Here is an 18,324-nt window from a genome sequence, read left to right as displayed (position 1 = left end):
CTATGCTCATAAAACATACTTACTTATGGTCAACTTACCTATGGTTTAACAAATTAACCCAATATTATGGAATTGAAGAATACTCAGCCATAAATTAAATTCATATGCCAAGCTCACACAACATGCTAAATCATAAAGTGATTTGTTCAGAATGCTGTGTGACCACAGTCATTAGCTGCTACTATCATGATTATCATCATCTGAAGTAAAATTAGCATGCTTTGAATACTTGAGCAAGACTATGTTTCTGCTTGTGGGTGAAATGGTTGGCCACTATGACAAAAAAAAGTTTTAAAAACTATGCATAAATACAGTATCATATTTTATTCACAATGGCATTACTATTTTCAGTATCACAGGAGTGAATGTTAATTTAACTTAATGTTATGCATTCAATGATTTTTACAGCTATTCCACAATGCCTACGTGTGGAAAAATATTTTATTTTTTCAATGAGATAGATTTAAAACTAAATGATCATGCTCCATTAGCATGATCAAAAGCCAACTCAGCCGTGATTTATGTGGACTTTGTTCCACCATTAAAGCAGAGAAGATTTATTTAATAGCCTTGGGCAAATTTATTTTTAGCTTTCGAAGGTTCTTATGTGAATAGCTGTAAATGAAAGAAGTGTGAACAGAAGTCAGTATTTTAGGTTCAGCACTAAGTTTTTGGATCCAGCAACTTATTCAGATTCTAGGTGCAATGAATTCAATAAATTTTACTCCTAGGAAATGAATGTGGAATAGCAGCTTATGTTCTTTACAATAAATTGCCTGATTTCCTTGACAGAAGTATTTTGTGAACTTAGGACTTTGGAGCACATCAAAACTTCTTATTCAGTAGTTATCCTCCCTTTCCTGTATCAAGCTTTATGTACATGGCATTGCAAACAAACTGATAAATGCTTTATGCCTTTTTCTCACTCTTTAACGTTACTTAATTTGCAAGACTTTTTTACTGTTTTGAGAAATTGTTTTCTCTTCCTCTTCATGATTTCAGGAGCCTCCATTATTGCCACTATGGAAAAGATCAACATCCAGAAATAAGTTTACATGTATTTATATAAAATTCTTAAGTTCATGTCCCCAGATATGTTCTTAAAAGTATTTCTAATGAACTACAGTAACTTCAGTTCTAATCATACAATCTCTGTAATAAAGATTCTATGTCATCACTACAATGCAGTCCTTTCCAAAGAGGTTGGTTATCTTTCTCCACATCACAAAGGGACACATCGAGATATAGTTCTTGCAATTTTGAATAAATGGCTCAGAAAGGAACAAAGCTTGGAAAATGATGGCCTGTTTCATCTATCCCTATTTACCAAAACTCTGAAAAATCATCCAAATTAGGCCAAATTTGATAATGCCTCCTTCCAGTAATTCCCATCTGCTACTGTCTCTGCCATTTATCCCTAATCTTCCACTTTATTTGGCATCAGACTTCCAAAGGTAATACAGACAAGAGTATTGGTATCTGTGAGACCCAGCTTCTCTTTATTTGCATACTCCTATTCAGACACACTCATGTGAGCTGTGATCCAGCATAACTGACTGCAAAGATGCATCATTCAGAATTCTATATTCAAAGGACATATTTATTTCACTGTCTCTTTTGCAAACACATCTCCTTTGTGGACAGCCATTAACTCAGGACAAAGAACCAAGCACCGCTATTGCTTTCTCAAACCTTGCACCTCTGATTCATCCAAAGCCAGCAACATTTCGATTTGTTCACCCAACACTTCTACATAACTATTAGAAAAGCAGAAGCCCTATTGTACTCTTTAACATGTTTAAGTCAATATTTTGTCCTTCCAAAGAAAGCTGTCAGCACTTTATAGCTGTCCCCTCCTTGCTCAAGAGATAAGGCATAATAGAGGCTCTGCTGAGTGAGGAAGAAAGCCTCAATAAAATAGAATATTCCAAAGTGGAAGGAACATTGGCCGAGATGATAGCCTTACACGTTCTGTCTGGACAAAGAAACGTCATCGAATTAGCTATTGAAAAGGCGGCTTCCAAGGCTTGCTTTCTTTCCTAAATAGGCATGGAGAAATGAAAAAACTACATATCCCAGCATCCCTCTGCAAAGCCTCGTACTGCGGAACAAATCATTTTGACGTTGATAGGAATTAAGGATTCTGGTGTGGCTGTGTGGTCGGCTTCTAGGAAGTTATGATCTAAGGAGTTAGTTTTAAGAAGATAGGATCTGGGCATAATCCTTGTCCTGCCTTCCCACGACGAAAAACGTAAGAACGTACATGACTATTAAGGCCTGTCTGAACTTTCTGGAGCAAGATAAGTCCCGGTCTTCTCAGTTTTGTTTCCTGGTTGGAGAGGGGAGGAGGAAGAGACGCACAAGAGGAGGTAAGAGAAATGAGAGCCGAGTCTACAAAAATGCTCGAGCTTGAATATGGTTGATGTGATCCGTCGGTTTCCCAATCCGGTACTGTGTTCAGGGAGAGACTTTAGTTGGAGTTATCTAACATCCCGTTTCAGTTCTCCTGCATAAAAATGGCCTTTGCCATAACGCCTTAGGCTACGAGTAAGTATTAAGCTCGAAGTATTTAAAAGCTGAAAAAGCAGCACCGAAAATAGCCCTGGGACCCTCTGCAGGTCAGCAAAGGAGACCCATGTGAGTTCCCAAATTGAGGGAGGGGGATGGTAAGAGAGGCGTTTCCGACGTAGCGCCCTCGGAAGGGCGACCAGCTTAACGTGGCCAGGGCGGGTCCAAGTTGCGAATCGGAGGCGATGTTCCTGGAGGCTTCCTGGGCGACAGATGCGAAAGACTCTTTGGATAATTTTCCGTTTCAGGTTCACTTCCCAAGATTATACGAGAAGAACGTTCTCTTTTCCATTCAAGTACTTCTCACAAGCTTGGAGAGTAAGGGCAACTCCGTAAAAAAAAAAAAATCCTTCATGGGTGAACCTAAAGTACTGTCTCAAACTATGTTGCTCTTGCTTTTCATAACAATGATCGTGTTTGACTCTTTTCATATCTTCCGTGATGCATGGAAGCATCCACATCGAGAAACAAACCAGACCCCACCTTCGAGTAAGCGTGGCTTTGCATATTCGAGGAATGGCCTAGCCACCTAACGAACGCTTCTTGCCTCCTGGGGGAATTGAGTTGAGTTGAGAGGGAGCTGTTGGGTCACGATCCCCCATTGACATTGTTATTCCATATGTTATGGTCATAATCTCGTTCATCCAACCCCAGCTGTCTTTTTTTTAATGATGTGAGACATGATCTGAATCACCTGCCGTACAAAATATTCAGGCATCATGTAAAGATACCTTAACACCCTCAAACCTGGACAGCTCAGAGAAGCTAAGGTGAGTGCAGGAGTTAGTGGACAGGTATCTTTCCCATCTCTAGAACGATGGGTCCCTGCATACAGCTATACAATAGATTTGTGGCTGGCAGCACCCTGTTATTAACACAGTGAGGAGCAGAAGAAAAAGAATACAGTAGGAGGTTTGCATTATCTCTGCCCCACCCCTTTAAGTGTGAGGCCTAATCTGCATTAGGACCACTTCTATTAGGGTTGGGAACATACTGCAGCATTTTGTTACCAGTCTTGGCTAAGTAAAGTTGATATTTTTAATTAAATGTCCATATTACAAGCAATGTTAGAGCAATTGTTAATAAGTCTTTGAAAATGGCTTTTAATTTACTAGATTTTTCAAATGCTATGTTAATATAGCATATATATATATATATATATATATATATATATGGGTACATATATCAGAACTATGCTATACTTCAACATGGATATAATTTTTTTACTTTCTATTTTTCAGTAAATATAAATATGAATTTCATTTCCTTAATTTATATGCAGCCCAGCTGGGAAATACCCTCAGAGGAGTTCACATGTGTAACTTTAAGAATAACAAGCCTAAGACACAAACAAAGACAATAGAAATTGTTTTCCAAAGCTAGCAGTAAAAGACACAACTGCTAAACAGTAAATATCAGGCATCAGAGGAAGTTCTTAGCCTGGCATTTCAATATATACTATGAAGATATCAAGTAGATCTCCTTAGTGACAATTGCCACTATTTTACAGATAGTGGCAATTATAGAATCACTTGGGCAAAGAATTTCTGAATATTATCTTAACAATGGAAAGAATTATGGGAAATGGCTTTCATTCTGATAGATTGATCCTAAGCCATCTACATTTTTAAAGGTCATCACCAAAACTTTAAATTCAGCCTGCCTGGCAACCAGTAGAATTGGCACAGAATTGGCAAAATACTTAAAAAATAGTAGTAAACAGGCTAACTTTGTCTAAATATGGTTACAACTGATATATCAATGGAGGTTGATGGAAGACACTCCAAATTATTGAAACACCATCAGTTAACAGAGCTCCTCCTTATCTGGATTGTGTCCCAGTTTCCTGGCCTTCATCTAATTTAAAGCACCAATTTTTAAATAACTAGGTTAATATTAAATAATCTGATACAATCATTATTAGCTGCCTGTTATATCTATTGAGTTAAATGAAGTTTTAACTCAAGTGGAATAGGATAAATTAATAATGACAATATCTGGTTTGACCAGCAAGGCCAAAGTTTGTATAATCCTGCTCCTATCCTTAATCTCTCACACTATTATGGTGATTAATTATTTAAAAAATAATTATCCTTTATGATAGTATTTAAAATAGTCTAGTAAAATAAAAGAATGCAAATATTGCACAATAAAGAATTACAAGGTCTGGTTCTAAGAATGAAATAATTAAGCAAATGATTTAAATTTATTATAAATTAACATGATTATGTTTAAGAAATAGGTAAACTATTGGTGAGTGATTTAAATCAGTTATTTATATTGATCTTCGTCTCCAATTTAAATCAATTCACCTTGATTGCTATTGTGAGAAGTGTCTTTATTATTTTAATAACATTTTCTACTAAACAATTAGACTTACTTTTGACCATGGTTTCATTACATTTTAAATCCACAATAATTTCTTATAAAAATATAGTATTTTGATGATTTTATACATTTCCTAATTCTTGTTCTTATTTTCAATTAATTTGTGGCTAATATTTAACATACTTAGATGCGTGTGCAGTTTTTTCATGCTTAGGAATTCACTGGGTTCTTTAAAAATATTATATAATTTTAATGGAAACTTAAAATATAATTTTAAGCATCAACGATTTAAAGTAACTGTTTAGAAATAATGACAGAAAATTTCTTGAGTTCAGTACCAGTCTAAGCATGTTTAGTGAGACATTATCCTTTGCAAATAAGTTAAGGCTCTAGATTTAGATTTAAGATTTCTTCACAAGTTAGTTATTTTGGATATTTATTTGAATTTTTTTCTTTACGTGGACAAGATATATATTTTTCAAGAACATTGGGGAATGCAGCTGGAAGAGACCTTCAGAATTGACAAAAGAACGCTTGTTGTTTAAGCAAGAAAGTGCAGCTAAACAAATCAAGTCATTGAAACTTAAGAAAAGATGGCAGAGGAGAACAAGCAATCTGCTCAGAAAGGTATGGCTCATTGTCTTATATGTTGTACTTGGCTGTTCAGAACTATTGGGACACACATATCTACATTGTTAAGAAGTCCCTAGTTCAAGTCCACTGAGAGCCATGGTAGTTCACTGAGTGACTTTAGGGCAGTCAACTTTAGGGCAGTCACTATCTCTCAGTCCTACTTTTCCTTACAGGGTTGTTGTAGGGAAGAAATTGGAAAGAGTAGTATTACAGTATGTTTATTCAGCAGGAAAGGTGGGATATAAATTTAACAAACAAATAATGCTGTTAAAGATGGGAGATTTGTTACATTTAGGAAGTAGCAAGTGGTCAAGTAGAAATCTAGGCAGCTTCATCCAATGTATTTTCTGGAAACAGCACAGCAGTATGAGTACAGAGTGTGTGGTAGGTGCCTGGGTTATAAATCTGGACTTTTCTACTATGAAGTGTTCTTTTCTGTCTAAACATGAAGCAAACATGAAGCTGCAAGCTGAATGAATAATGCTTAGATCATTTATTCAGCTGGAGTCAGTAGAGTATCTAACTTGAAGTTACTGGAGAGATATAAGTGAAGTCTCTGTCTTTAAAATCCTGAGACAATTGCTTTTTTCTCAAAGTTTAAAAGGGGTCTACAACTTTGAAATTCTTGACAGATAGGCAGGATATAAATATAGAGAGAGCATTGGTTGGTAAAAACAGGGTTTTGTTTTTTTGTTTTTTTACTGATTTAAAATATTTTGTAGGCAGTCTTTGAGGCAAAAGCCTCCAGTGTGGCCTCTGAAGAATAACAAGGCTAATGTAAAAATAAAAACTATTAAAACAATAAAAGAAAGCTAGAAACTGGTGAAAAATAATAGTTTGTGGTAATTCACTGGAAGTACAGTGCTTTGCTTCCTTTATGCTGGACACGAATAGCTTCTTGAGCACATAACAACTCTGAAGCTGATAATACATAACTTAAAATTACTGAAGCCATGTTTTGTATGTTGCCCCATACAGACTTCCCTGAAGAAGGAAAAGAAGAGACTATGTCAGAGGGGCAGATGAATCTTCAGCCCCCTAATATAGAAAATATCTCAGCTGGTCCTCAAGAAGATGAGACAGAAGAAACAGAAGAGGATTATTTGGTAGAAAAGCTGTTACATTCTGATGGATTTCCACTAAGAACAGAGGCTACTGATGCTGGAGAATGCACTGTAGGGCTTCCCTTTCATTCTGATAGTTTACCTGATAGTTCTGTAGACATAAATTTGGTAAACCCTTTACATGAAAAGACTGAGTGTTCCACCCACATTGACCTCCAAGACTCTCAGAAAGAGGGAAAAAAATTAACAGAAACTGTTCCAGAAGATAAAATCAACTCACAGGGCCAGCAAAGTCAGTACTCTCTGAAACCGAAGAATCATACTGAAGAAACAAAAGAAGATGGTTTGGATAAGGAAACAGAAACAGTTCAAAATCTTAAAGGCATGGAGAAGACATATCTGATTGCAGGTAAAGCAGTATTTTATTAATAAGGAAGTACCACAGTGTGTTCTGTATTAATTTTACTAATTAAACATATTTTAACTACAGATACATAAGACAAAATGGGGTTGGCAAAACTCCCATGTCAAATTAGACAATTAGAACAAAATATTCAACATTGATCCAAGTTTCATAAACATGATTCTAGTTACTTTTTTCTAGTTACAATTAGTGCCAAGAGGTAAACTTTTATTGTTGTTGTTCTTCAGATGAGAACTTTGCTAAGAGTGGTAAGCCTTAAACCATAATAGATTGTTAAAAATCCCACTTTTTCAGTATAAGTTGAAAGGAAAGACTTGGTGTCTGATAGTCCTTTCATACTAGCTTGATTGAGAATCCAGTCTAGTTCTATACACTTATTTTTCAGATGTTTGTCTGCAACTAGGGACTGTGAAATCTTCATTTAAAAATGGTATTTTAATAGAGGCTTTGCAGTCCAGGAAATGTCTAAAGAACTTCTTTGTCTATACAATTGGAGTATCGTAAAACATCACAATACTTCATTCGCCTCTGCTGTTTTGATGGAATTTTCTATCTTGGGCTTTTATCTGTTGCATTTCTACAGAAGATAGTAAGACTGAGGCACTATGACATAGTTTGCTAAGGTGTGATTTGCTAAATAAATGATGATGATTGGGTTTACACACAAACTAAGGGCAAAACCAAACATACTATAGAATGGTTTGGTATGATGTTTCAACTTGAGCATAGAATGGCCACAAGACATGAGAGGGTTGAACTATCGGTGAACTTTCTTTTTAGCTGATTACTTACAGATTGGTGCAACTTTCTCAGCTTTGACTCCTCAGTTGTTGGACTGTAATTTCCATCACTCATAGCCATATGACATGCTAGCCAGGAATTCTGGGACCAATGGTTGAAAAAGCCTGCTATACTGGTTGGTAAAATTGTATAATTCATACATTTTTTATAACCGGACAGGTTGCTTCTTGTAACAGTGCTATGCTTTTTTTTAAAAGATGTACAACATACTACATGCCAATCAGTGACTGAAATCTATTCTCAAAAGACAAGTGAGTGTCTTACACCAGAAGTAAATGAGCAGAGCACAGTGGAACAACTGGTAATAAACAATTCCCAGTCTCATCAAGACAATGGTGAGAAAACTCTTGATTTTTACAAAGCTGATCAAATAAGCCATACAGTGATCATTAAATTCAAGACCTGATAATATCATTTGTAGTAACCAGAGCTATTTATTTCTACACTTATTTTACTGTGTAAAACAAAGGCTAAACCAAGTAAAATGAAAAAAAAATCAATGATCTTGCTGTATCTTTTCCTGCAGTGCCAATATGTGCAGGATCCCTAGCACTAATCCAGCTCCAACACACAGATGGCCATATATATACCTGCAAAAAGTAATGTGTACACAGTCCTGACTTTGTTCCCATAATCAGCCCAGAAATACTTAAGATAGAAAATGACAACTGCCCTAAATATTATGGGCCTTCTCAGTAGCTGCTTCAAGCCCCTATGATTCCCTCCAGGGAGGGCAACATCAGACAAAAGATGTTTTCATTCAGATAAACTGTAGAGGTCAGGCTGCCTTATTTTCTGGCAGAGGTTTCAACTGGTGATGCTGGTTTTATTTCCATAATTCATGTAGCTTTAAAGGTATTTTATTTCTTTAAATGGAAAAGAAATTAGTAGTATAAATGTTAATTATGATGGTAGTACTGTTAGCTGATTTAAGTGTTGTTTTTGATGGGAATGGGGAATATAAATTTCAGGATACAACCAATGCTGAAAAACAAATCTGTGGGTTTTCTTGAGCAACTGTGTTCCAGTTTCAAGACATTCCATATTTCCCTATGTAATTTAATGTAATTTAATCTAAAATCCCATATGGCAAAATAAACTAGCCACAAAGTAATCTATATAGAAATAAGCATAAACATATTGAACTTTTCTAGTAAGCATCACTTGGAAAGTCCGTTGTCCGGAGCATTCTACTTACATAAAAACATTGGTGGTGGGGAAGACAGAATAGTGAGAAGGGAATATATTAGGTTGTGTTCTGCAAGCGTTGGAGAATATAAGTTTTTCCTCATGGGAAAAACTCTCTTAAGCCAAACAAAATATATTAATGCTATAAGGGGGAATTGAACCTGAACTGTCTATCAAGTAGTGGTAGACCTGATGCCTGGGGGTGGGAATTAGTTGCCACCATTGTTCCAGTACTGACCCCTTGTCTTTGAGATATGCGATAATTGATTAATTCCATTAGTAATACATTACCATAAGCCTGTTGGCATGTGGATTTTGTGTGTGTGTGTGATGTTTTCTGAATTATTTTCTCTATGTTTTCACTCTCCCTTCCCTACTCTTATTATTAGGATTTCTCCACTATGGAATTTTTCTGGGAATCATGGTCCTTTTGGTTGCTATTTTCATAAGTTGCAGTGGTTACTACACTTCACACCCTCCAAGTATGCCAAAAAATCCAGTGGTGGAGGCCTTCCTATCAAGGTTTGATCCACTGAAAGACAGCTTCCCAGGTCAGAGTCCTCACCTGTGGGGACGGGTACGGAAAATATTGCAGAAACACCTTAATGCATCCTACCACACTGAACCAGCTATCTTAATCTTTACTGCTGCCCAGGAAGCTAAATCAACTCTGAAGTGTCTGAGCACCCAGATTGCCAGTGCCTATTCATCATCCCTTGGAGGTAGCACAGTACATGTAGATGGAACTTCTAAATCCACTCTGAGCAATGATCATGCAAAGCTGGCAGTTGATGAAGAGCTGAGCTTTGGTTTCCATGGAGGAGGAAAGGCAGCAGTAGTACATCAGTTTGAATCACTGCCTGCAAGTTCCACCTTAATCTTTTACAAATATTGTGACCATGAGAGTGCTGCTTTCAAAGATGTGGCACTGATTTTGACAGTTTTGCTGGAGAATGAGAAGTTGGATCCTAGCATTGGCCTACAGATTGTGGAAGAAAATGTGCGGGACTTCCTCTGGGCCAAATTCACAAACTCTGATTTACCTGGATCTTACAACCTTATGGATACGGATAAGCTAAGTGGGCTCTGGAGTCGCATATCCCACTTAGTCCTGCCTGTTTGCCCTGTGCCATTTATAGAAGATAATGGCTGCTCTCAGCAAGTGGCAAATATGGAAGACTTCACTTTTAAGAACTAAAGAAAAAAGAGGAACCCAGCTTTAAACCCTCCCTCCCCAGCCCTCTGAAGGATTTGCACAAATCAGATTTTTTTTTTTTGATTGCCCGAGAGGACTAAAGGTATTAACAAGCTATTTTTAAATCAATTATGCATTGTGATGTTGGTTTTGATTATGACTTTCATAACCAGAGAAGTTACTGAATTGATTTTGTTGTTGAGTTGGCATTTGTGATGCAATTTAATGCAATATTTTTAAAGATGGATAACTAGTATAATTTGCACATTTATATATCCAGAATAAGTTTGCCATTGGAGGAAAATGGAAACAGTACAATTTTTTAATATGGAAGGCAATTTCCTCAATGTAGAAAAAAATGCTAATGTACAGGTTGGATAGCTTAACCTAGAACTCATGAGTGGCATGTGAGCATTTTAGTAGTTTACGTGAACTCCTCCTCCAAGCAAACACTGCAGAGTTTAGCATATTTGCACAAGATCTCCTTATACTAGTTCAGTCAACTTACTGAAAATTAGATGCTGATATTAAGGCTAATTGCAAAATAAACCAGATCTGATTTTCTTAATTTGTGCAGTTAATATATTGAATTTATTAAAAAAAATTTTTTAATATAGATTCCACTTGGATTGAGGTGTCAAATAAATTAAATGCATTATATTTATGCCTATAAGGGATATTTCCAAAATGGTATATAATGTGATATAGCATTCTGTATATAAAGAAGCTATTGTGTATTACATCTCTTCTCAATTTCAGTGATTTAAATTTGTGATGTAAACTGCAATTCCTTCCAAAGATACAACATAAATATCCTAGTGGGAACAGAAGAAGATGCCTCTTGCTCAGTCAGTATAACATTTCATCTAATTTAGTATTTTTGCAGTGGCTGGTTAGGACTCTTAGACTTACCTGGATATGTTGGCACGGAAGGTGGCTGAGAATTCTTAGAACTGCTATTGTAAAACATTTGGAGGGTGTCTGGTTGGAAAAGCTACCTTAGAATGACATAGGTATAATTCAGTTCTAGTCATAAATTGGGACTGTCTAATTAGTGACTACAAAGTTCACAGATTTAGAAGAATTATTTAGTCAAAGTTGCTTCACTGAAGTGATGCTGGGTTAACAAGTATATGGGTGTCCTATTTAGATGTCTGTAAAGAATTGACAGCATAAACATATGGTAAGAGAATAGATAGAAATTATTTTCATTTTATTTAACTTTATTACAGATGAAATATAAAAAATTGGAATCTTCCTTTGCAAACCTTGCTAGACATATTTACATACTTTGATTGTCATGTGGATTGTAACTCTCACATCTCCATCTACCTTTAGTAAATGTTTCTCCTGAACAAACATATTGGATCTACAGTATTTTCATGTGAAGATCATGTTGTTTTTAGCACAGATCGGTACTGGGTAGAGCTCTTCAGATTCCAGTTAAGTAAATTGATGAGCAATGTGAAAGCAGGACAACTCATGTGAGCTCCTGTTGATGTTGGTTTGTGCTGAAATTAAAACTTCTGTTCTCAAATTTATAGGACCACAAAAAGCTGGAAGAAGGCAGTGACAAACCACTTCTATATTGTTGCCAAAAAGCCTGCATGAACAGGTCTGTGTAGTTACCAGGAGTAAAGCTCAATTCAAGGCAGTCTTTATCTTTTTAATAAACAAGCAGACAATAATAATAAACCACTGTACACAATGTAGAAATTGCATCTAAGATAGTCATGTGTTAGACCCACTGAAATCAGCAAGACTGAAGTTGGTCATTGCTGCCCTGTCTCATTGGTTTCACTGGAACTAAAGTGGGATGTGGTTCAAGTCTAATGTAGCAGATAGGAAATAAGTAAGCAAGTGTAGATCCATCATAACAACGTTATTTTTATTTTTTAAAATTTATTTATCCAATTTATATAGCCACCCATCTCACTTTTACAAGCAACTTTGGGTGGCTTACAACAACATTCTTCAATGTGTATGGTGAAAAACTCATCATTCCCTATCCAAGATTATTCAAAATATATTCTGCCAGTTGTTTTCTAATGTGTGGTTTTGGTTGGAGAATTACCATCACTTTTTAATCTGCCTGAACTATTGAAAGGCAAATTAGCCAAGATTTGTTGAAAGATTGAAAGCCAGAGAAGCTCATACAATGGCAGAATAGTTACTGGAGAGTTTTTTGGTTTTTTTTAAGGTCAATCTAATCAAATCACCTACAGGCTAAGCCACATATGGAGAAACCATTAATGGATTAGATGACTAACTTGGAAAGGGTTTGACATGGGTGGTCCAGCAAATTATCCATGCTACAAAATTAAAGTCCTTTAGTGACATGTGTCTTTTAAAAGGCATCTTTGATAGAACTGACTGCATGCCATTCATGAATTGTATGGCTTAATATTAACAGCTGCTAGGATACATTCCCTTTAAAAACATTGGGACAATAGGAAGAAAAAGCTTCATGAGCCCTGTCTGAGAGAGATGGGATCCTGTACCCTCTTAACCTGGGAATAAACTCACTGGGTTTTATTTTTGTGTAGACATATACATAGTTTTGCTCTTAGGAAATTTAAAAAATCTCTAGGTTGGAAAAGAAAATAAATCTTCAGCTAGGTGTTTTAGCTCTTTGCATTGTACGAATACTCTCATCTTATGGTTGGATAACGGGAGATTATAGGAGTTGTAATCCAAAACATCTGGAAGGCACCTGATTGGGAAGGCTGATGTATCATTGTAATAAGTCTGAATTCCTACCTCACTTTGTTGCTGTTAGTATGTTTAGAAAGGCTGGATTTGAAACAATCGAATGCCCTCTAGTGGTTGCATTATGGCAAACGTACATGTCTTTGTGTAACTTTGTGGACTAGACCTGTATTTTTCCCATGGGTGGATTATGGATATTTTCCATGGTTGGTAGTGCATTGATGTCTTTTAATGTGTTATATCTTTAAAATGTGAAGCTCGCATCTCAATTAAGTGGCTTTCATTCATTCATTGCATTTATATATTGCCAAATCATCACAGAACTCCTGTCTGTTAACAGTAGCATGAGAACATCCATTATAAGGTTAAAATCCTCCAGTTATATTAAAATGTCATGATACATACACAAAATAAATTATCACAAATCATATAAACAGCAATAACAACAACAGATTTCCCAACTATCAAAAAAATCAAAACTGGGTCTCTACTCTCTCCCAGCAGTCTCTGGATGAGCTTTGTATTAATTAGCTTCCAGAACCTTAAAAGAAGCATAAGCACAGCTTCCAGCTATTTCACAAAACTGTGATAGAGAAGTGGTACTTCCTAGTCTCAGCTCTCTCCATATCCCATGGAGGCCAATTTAAAATTTGTCCCAGGATGTTCAAGGGATGGGTCAATTCCAACTGGAGAAAGTACCCAGGTCCCTTTATAGGTCAAAAACAACAGTTTGGGTTCAACTGGAATCCTGTTGGTAACCAATGCAGAATCTATAGTACAGGTGTAACACAATCCTAGCAAACAGCGCCACATGATAGTTAGGATGCTGAATTCTGCATCAATTGTGATTTCTTAGTGGTCTTCAAAGACAGCCCCATATACAGCACATAGTAATCCAGGAGAATAAAGATGTGGGCATGAATTACCTTTGAAATATTCTTACACTCCTGGTATGGCTGCAACTGATACACCAGCTGGAGCTGGGCAGATGCTCTGGCCACCCAGCAATAGCCATGAGTCAAAGAGGATCCCCAAGTCTCAGATTTGTTCCCTCTCCCCCAAGAAACAATATTGGAGCTGACTGAATCTGGACGGACAGACAACAGCTTGGTCTTGCTGTGGTTCAAATTAAGCCCATTTTGTCCCATCCAGACCCCTATAGCCTCCAAACACTGAGTCAGTATTTCCGTGGTATTGCCATCACTGCCTTTGGTGGCAATGTTACCTTGATATCATTATTGTAGCATAACAATAATACTGTATCCTAGATTGTCAGATAACCTCCCAGGAGCTTTGTGGGGTTCCTTTGTAGAACTGTGAAGACGTGGCTTTTCTCCCATATGTTAGATCAAGATGGTAGATGATCTTGTTCTGTTATGAGAGTATTTGCTAAACCCAGCTTTGCCTATGTGTTGAACCTTTTTGGTTATATTGGTTCTGTATTGTATTTTTTACTTTATTGATGTACACTACCAATGGGTGGAGGGAGATGGCCTTGTAATTTTTTAGATTTATAAAAAAATTATAAATCTATGGCTGGCTGGGGAATTCTGGGAGTTGTAAGTCCACAATCTTAAAGTTGCCAAGGTTGAGAAACACTACTCTAAGATATGTGGCAGAATGCACTACAGATCTGGTTTTCTGTCCTACCTGGAGAGAAAACAGTGAAGGGAGCAGCTATTTCAGTAGAGCTGTTTTAGTCTGAACTCAACCTGTTTCAACTGTTTTACATAAGATTTTAACTGTTTATGTAAGATGTTAATTTTTTGTTTTGTTGTTAGCTGCCGAGTTCCTTAGAGGCATAAACATAGAATATAAACAATAAAAACAAACAACTTTTGTCTGCTGGAGTTTCTTCAGGGGTTTTCAAAGCAACAGGGCTGTTATAGATCCTTTACCCACCTCTCTTTTTCTAAAGAGAATTGGCTGAAGCAAGGGCTGGGTGGCATCTCTGCTAATAATTGATAAGTGAAAAGTAATTAGGCAAAATTAATTAAGTAATGCCAGTGGAGTCAAAACAGGAAAGATTCTTGGTTTCCTATTTAGTGAGACAACTCAAAGAACTGAAAATAATTGTTCAATTCATGATTGTTGCAAGGTGGCTATAGCACAATATTGGAAAAATTCAGAGCCTCCATCATTAGATCTCTGGGAGAAAAAAAATATGGAAAATTGTTCTTATGGAAAAATTGACGTATAAAAGATGGGAGGTGTTGGGATATATCTGAAAAGTTATCCTTTTTGCAAAACATAATAGGCCACATTCTTTCTGTTTACCCCAGTATATACAAAAGATGTTGGACTCTTGATTTGTTCTTAGATTGTTTTAATGTATTTGCCTTTAAATAAAGATTTGGGGGGGGGGAATGGTTCTTGGTTTCTATTTTGCCCCAAGGCTAAACCTTATAACCATGTTATCTAAAAGATCATAAGTAATGTCTGCTAATACCTTAAAAGTCAGAGGAATGTCTATATAACATTTCCAGAGATTAAGGCATCTCAGTGTTTTTGCTTCTCCTCCTTTGTGGCTACCAACTCAAACTGCAACATCCAGCATGGTAAATACTGCAGAATACACTAACCGATACAAGAAAGATCATGCCATTTTGCTTTCACAGTTTGTATAATGTAAGAAGGGTACAAAATTCAGCCTTTTTTGCTGAAGCAATTAAATTGCTTGGATACTTTTTTTTTTTAAAGCACACATAAGTCTCACCCCGGTGACTGATTTTTGTTCTTTTCAACTGCCTATTTGCAATACTGAAATTGGCCTCTCCTTGCTCTAGTAAAAAATAGTAAGTAAAATAAGAGCAGGAAATGAGAGAAGAAAAGGAAATCTAGTTAAATATAGTTTATACCAACACTGTTTACTATATAACTCCATACCATTTTATCCTCATAAACTGTACATCCTTCCACCATATCCATACATCAATTAATACACTGCCATTTGTTATTTAAAATTCTCACCTCTTTTTGAGGATTTCATCAGCTCCATCCAACCATTACTTTCTTGATCTTCTCTTTCCTCACAGTCCATTTACTCTTCCTTCCTACATTTGTTTTGTAATGTTTTCTATATATAATCACATAACATCACTATATATCTTTTGTACTGGGATTTCCTTCATTCATAGTGTTGCACATTTATGGTTCTTTCATTATCACCATTCACTGGCGTATAACATTCAATTATCACCACTTTCAGAGTCCTACTTTCATATGTACTTATAACAATCTAGATCAATGATTCTCAACCTTTTTGAAGCTGCCGCCCCCCTAAGGAGCGGAAAATTTTTCAATGCCCCCCTTTGTGAAAATCCTATAATTTAGGGTATGGGGGGGGAGTTACTGAATTATAAAAGGCAAAAATTTTAAGTAATTTTTTTCAGTAGACTTACACACCAAATTTGTTCGATTTAACTCGATACTTTTGCCCTGGAAGGTAATTGCATTCCTTTTATTAAAATTAAAATGACTAATGCAAAAAAAATGCTTAAATGCTCTTTTATGTAAATACGTTTATTTCAAAATGCTGTAAATACGTTTATTTATTTTTTTGATGCTCGTTTTTTAAATTTTTTAAATTTTAAATTTTTATTTATTTTTTGCAAATGCTTTTTTAATGTTTAAAAATTCTTTATTCTTAATTAGATAATTAAAAAAACAGCAAAAAAATACGCTAAAATTTTTTTTGATGATAGTCCACAGTCCTGGATAGAGCCGATTGATGTTACTTTGAAGCCAAAATTCTGTGAGACGATCACCATTCTGGAAGCTGGCTTTCAAAGTTTCATTAGTTTCTCAAAATTAATAATTCACGACCACGATAAAGAACTAATAAGCGCACTTACCTAGCCGACTGGCCAAATAAACAATGAAAGTAAATCGAAACTGAGGGGAAAAAACAGAAATGAAGTGAACGAAAAGCAACTCAAGAAACACGGGTCAAATCAAACATTCATATTGAAAAGACGCTCAGCACTGCGATTAATCACGCGGGAAAACAGCTGACGCATGCGCTGTGCTGGTTGGGATCGGAGAAGAATCGTAGTGTCGAGTTCTTCAAGGTCAGCCTACCTAGAATACAAATTCGTCTCACCATTCTTAGAAGTGCGTGAGGGCAGCCGTTGCGTAAGTTCGTTTTATTGCTGGTACAAATGGTGTAAACCAGATAATGGATTTAATAAATTTTTTTGGGAGTTTTAAAATTAAGTTCGAATGCCAAAACATGCTCATCGCCCCTCTACCGCCCAAAACATGCCCACTGCCCCCTTACCGCCCAAAACAAGTTCACTGCCCCTCAACATCCTCCCACCGCCCCCCGGGGGGCGGTACCGCCCCCGTTGAGAACCAATGATCATTCTAGATGAATACAATTCATACTTTCTGACATACATTTTAGCCCTTCCTTTCATAATTCAACCAAATCCTCATTTCCCTGCATGTATTGAATATCTCCACTCCACAAGAGCAAGATCAGGTAGCTGTTTGTCCAGTAGCCATGATGATTGGGCAACTCTTCTGCTGGCTCTGAAGGAGGTAGCACTTTCCCCATTCAAGCAGGTCCACAACTTAGGGCAGTTCCTGGATTTGTAGCTCTATCAGGATCAACAGGTGGACGTCATGATCAGGGATACCTTTGACCAGCTGTGGCTGGTTTATCAGGTACAACCTTTTTTGGAGTGGAAAGCTTGAGCAATAGGTACCTATGCTTTTATTACCTATGGACTGCATCACCACAATGTACTCTACCTTTGAAGACTCCTCACTGCAACTGGTGCAGAATGCAGCACTCTGTATACTAATAGGTCTGAGTTGGTTGAGCAGTATAACATCTACATTGCAGGCACTGTACTAGTCTTTAATAGATGCTGGTTTAACCTATCAAGTCCTACAGGATATGGGTTCTGGATATATATATATATATATATATAGAGAGAGAGAGAGAGAGAGAGGAGTATCTCCTTCAAATTGACTCTGGCTATGTGATGGAATGGAATCATGAAGGCCAGGCTCAGGGATATAAACATTTTCTTAGCTCGCCTGAGGAGCGTGGGAGATATAAGAGGATGAGACTGGCACCTCCCTGAGGAATTCACACTGTTGTGGCTGGATGGCCTTGGAGCTGGAGTTTCAGTCTGGGAAGATTCTTGCTAGAGGTTGTAGCTAATAAACAAAGCTGAACTGAATTTGGATTGTCTCTTGGAGTTCCTTGGGCTAGGCCTGACAGGCTAGCTTGTTTATTTGGTTGGGACAGGATACTCCAGCTATCATCATCTGGAAGGTCAAAAGGGCAAAAAAGCAGCATAAGTGCTTTGTATTTTCTTCCTATACTTTATAAATAATGAATGTAAAACTCAATTCAGTTGGAATAATTTCACAAAGTTTAATGCATATAAAATAATTCATAA

General features: G+C 36.6%; 1 protein-coding gene across 2 annotated transcripts; it reads left to right on the top strand.

Moving 5' to 3' along the window:
- The first annotated feature begins 1,930 nt into the window (after window positions 1-1,930).
- LOC103062485 (torsin-1A-interacting protein 2) lies at window positions 1,931-12,084 on the top strand. Of its 2 annotated transcripts, none has more exons than XM_015889474.2 (5): window positions 1,931-2,369; window positions 5,364-5,523; window positions 6,508-7,002; window positions 8,016-8,153; window positions 9,396-12,084. In XM_015889474.2, the coding sequence occupies exons 2-5, from the start codon at window positions 5,490-5,492 to the stop codon at window positions 10,202-10,204; spliced, it is 1,476 nt and encodes a 491-aa protein (XP_015744960.1). In that variant the 5' UTR covers window positions 1,931-2,369; window positions 5,364-5,489; the 3' UTR covers window positions 10,205-12,084. The 2 variants fall into 2 exon arrangements, with proteins under 2 accessions (XP_015744960.1, XP_088009328.1); XM_088153202.1 differs by lacking the exon at window positions 1,931-2,369 and adding an exon at window positions 2,380-2,547.
- The last annotated feature ends 6,240 nt before the right edge of the window (window positions 12,085-18,324 follow it).

The sequence above is a fragment of the Python bivittatus genome, unplaced genomic scaffold, assembly GCF_059951505.1.
Source record: "Python bivittatus isolate LINGU-HERP-01145 unplaced genomic scaffold, Pbiv_v1 ctg000700_np1212, whole genome shotgun sequence".
NCBI lineage: Eukaryota > Metazoa > Chordata > Lepidosauria > Squamata > Pythonidae > Python > Python bivittatus.
This window is presented reverse-complemented; position numbering and strand designations above follow the sequence as displayed.